We start from the raw sequence: 2047 nt of genomic DNA, 5'->3' as shown, positions 1-2047 counted from the left end.
CGAATAAATATTTTTTTTTCTATAGCCACTGGTCGACCTCTTCGGTTGGTGACGCATCTCTACGACTGGGTTAGGCAAGTTTGTTGGCCCACGTGAAGTTTTTGAAGATTGATAGAGGAACTCAAGTGTGAACCGGGTCCATCCACAGTGTACACAGACTCGAGAAGATTTAAGCACAAGGGATGTATGTGAGGGAGATAAGCTTAAGTGTAAGCTATATTTGATATCTCCTGATCGAAAAGATTTCATTATTAATAAGGAGAGGAACTCCATACTCGAAGAGAACACTATCCAAGATAAGGGAGGAGTTAGAAGTTGAAGATAACTAGAACTCTTCCACTAAGGAAGAGTATAACATTGGGACTCTAGTTATTTCCTATTCTACTAACTCTATAAATTGCAGGATGTTCTCACTTTACAGGTACGCACAAAAGTTGAAGTTAAACGTGATTTGAGAGCAAAATAGCAAGGCATTTTGCAAGCAATTCTTGTGTGATTCAAGTGTGCGAACCTGAAACTACATGAACCAGATAGAAGAACCAGTTCCAAGTGTCTGTCTTTTATTCTAGTTTCATTGTAGTAGGTGGTTTTCAAATTGTACCTTTTAGCTTTATCTAGAAGCAACTGTATTAGGTACTTTGAGTATTCAAGTTAGAGTTAACTTGAAGTTGTCGCAATAGTTAGAGGTTGGTTGCCACAACGTGATTAGAGGTAATCCTTAGGTTTACAAAGAGTTTTTTAAATGCTGTTTTGGCTCAATGATTTAGTGAAGTGTTGGGAAAAAACCTACTGAGTAGTAGGTCATGATTTTTTCACCTTTTGAGCAGGGTATTTTTCACGTAAAAATACTTGTGTTCTTTACTTTTCGCATTTATTATTTCTGCAATAGTCGTTTAAGGAACACATAGAAGAACCAGACCCTTCTACAATTTGTGCAGGCGAAAATTGGACACCACAGAAATCCCCCCCATCTTGTGTGGCATTGAAGTATGAAACATCAATTGGGATCAGAGCGGGTTATCCATGAAGAGGCTTGCACCTTAGGAAAAGATCAACCTGAGTGCACCATCTGGAAACTAGGAAGGGCAATCCACTGCTAGGCCACCACTCTTTAATGGCCAGTACTACTCTTGGTGGAAAAAATAGGATAAGAGATCACATTATAGGAGAGGACAACAATCTATGGGACATTGTCACTGATGGTCCATTGGGTACATTGAAGAAAATGCTGAAGGAGTAGATATGCCAAAGGCAAGAGCTGATTACACTACTGAAGACTTGAGAAAGTGGGAGAAGAATGCTAAAGCCAAGAAATGGCTTGTTTGTGGACTTGGTCCAGATGAGTATAGCAGAATCCAAGGCTATATCATTGCTACGCAAATATGGGACATACTGCAAATGGCTTATGAAGGTTCACCTCAGGTGAAGAGATCCAGAGGAACTCTACTATACTCTCAATATGAGAGTTTTTCTATGAAGGGAGAAACCATTCAAGAGATGTACACAAGGTTCACTACACTTACAAATAAACTGAAATCTCTTGGAAGGATTATTCCTGAAGAAGAAAGGGTCGAAAAGATATTAACTAGAGTCTTGCCTATCACTTGGGAATGCAAAATCACTGTCATCTAGGAATCAATGAATATTGCCACTCTCCCACTGGATGAATTGATTGGAAATCTTACTGCCTATGAACTTAGGATATAGACTATGAACATGGATGTACCTAAGAAGGAAATAAGTTTGATTCTCAGAATCACTGAAGGTTCTGATTTGGAAGATGATGAAATGACCATGATCACAAAAGATTTCAAGAAGTACCTAAGGAGAGGAAAGAGTTCTTCATGAAGTAATAGCTACAACAAATCAAAAACTCCTAAGAAACAAACTAATGATGGCTGCTATAATTGTGGAAAGACTGATCACCACATCAAGAACTGTCCTCTATGGGAAATTGAGTAGAAGAAAGAAAGAGTTGAATGAATGAACAAGTTCAACCCTAGAAAAGCAATATCAAAGGATCAACAAAGGCTAAGGTCACTGCTTA

General features: G+C 38.5%; 1 protein-coding gene across 1 annotated transcript; it reads left to right on the top strand.

The window, feature by feature from the left end:
- The first annotated feature begins 1242 nt into the window (after positions 1 to 1242).
- On the top strand, positions 1243 to 1632 carry LOC138873173 (uncharacterized). The gene has a single exon (XM_070151613.1). The coding sequence runs from the start codon at positions 1243 to 1245 to the stop codon at positions 1630 to 1632; it is 390 nt and encodes a 129-aa protein (XP_070007714.1).
- The last annotated feature ends 415 nt before the right edge of the window (positions 1633 to 2047 follow it).

The sequence above is a fragment of the Nicotiana sylvestris genome, chromosome 7 (genome assembly GCF_000393655.2).
Source record: "Nicotiana sylvestris chromosome 7, ASM39365v2, whole genome shotgun sequence".
NCBI classification, from domain to species: Eukaryota; Viridiplantae; Streptophyta; class Magnoliopsida; order Solanales; family Solanaceae; genus Nicotiana; species Nicotiana sylvestris.
This window is presented reverse-complemented; position numbering and strand designations above follow the sequence as displayed.

What these genes read in the sequence shown, in the direction of transcription:
- LOC138873173 (XM_070151613.1), top strand. Translation starts at nt 1,243, where the DNA reads ATGCCAAAGGCAAGAGCTGATTACACTACTGAAGACTTGAGAAAGTGG.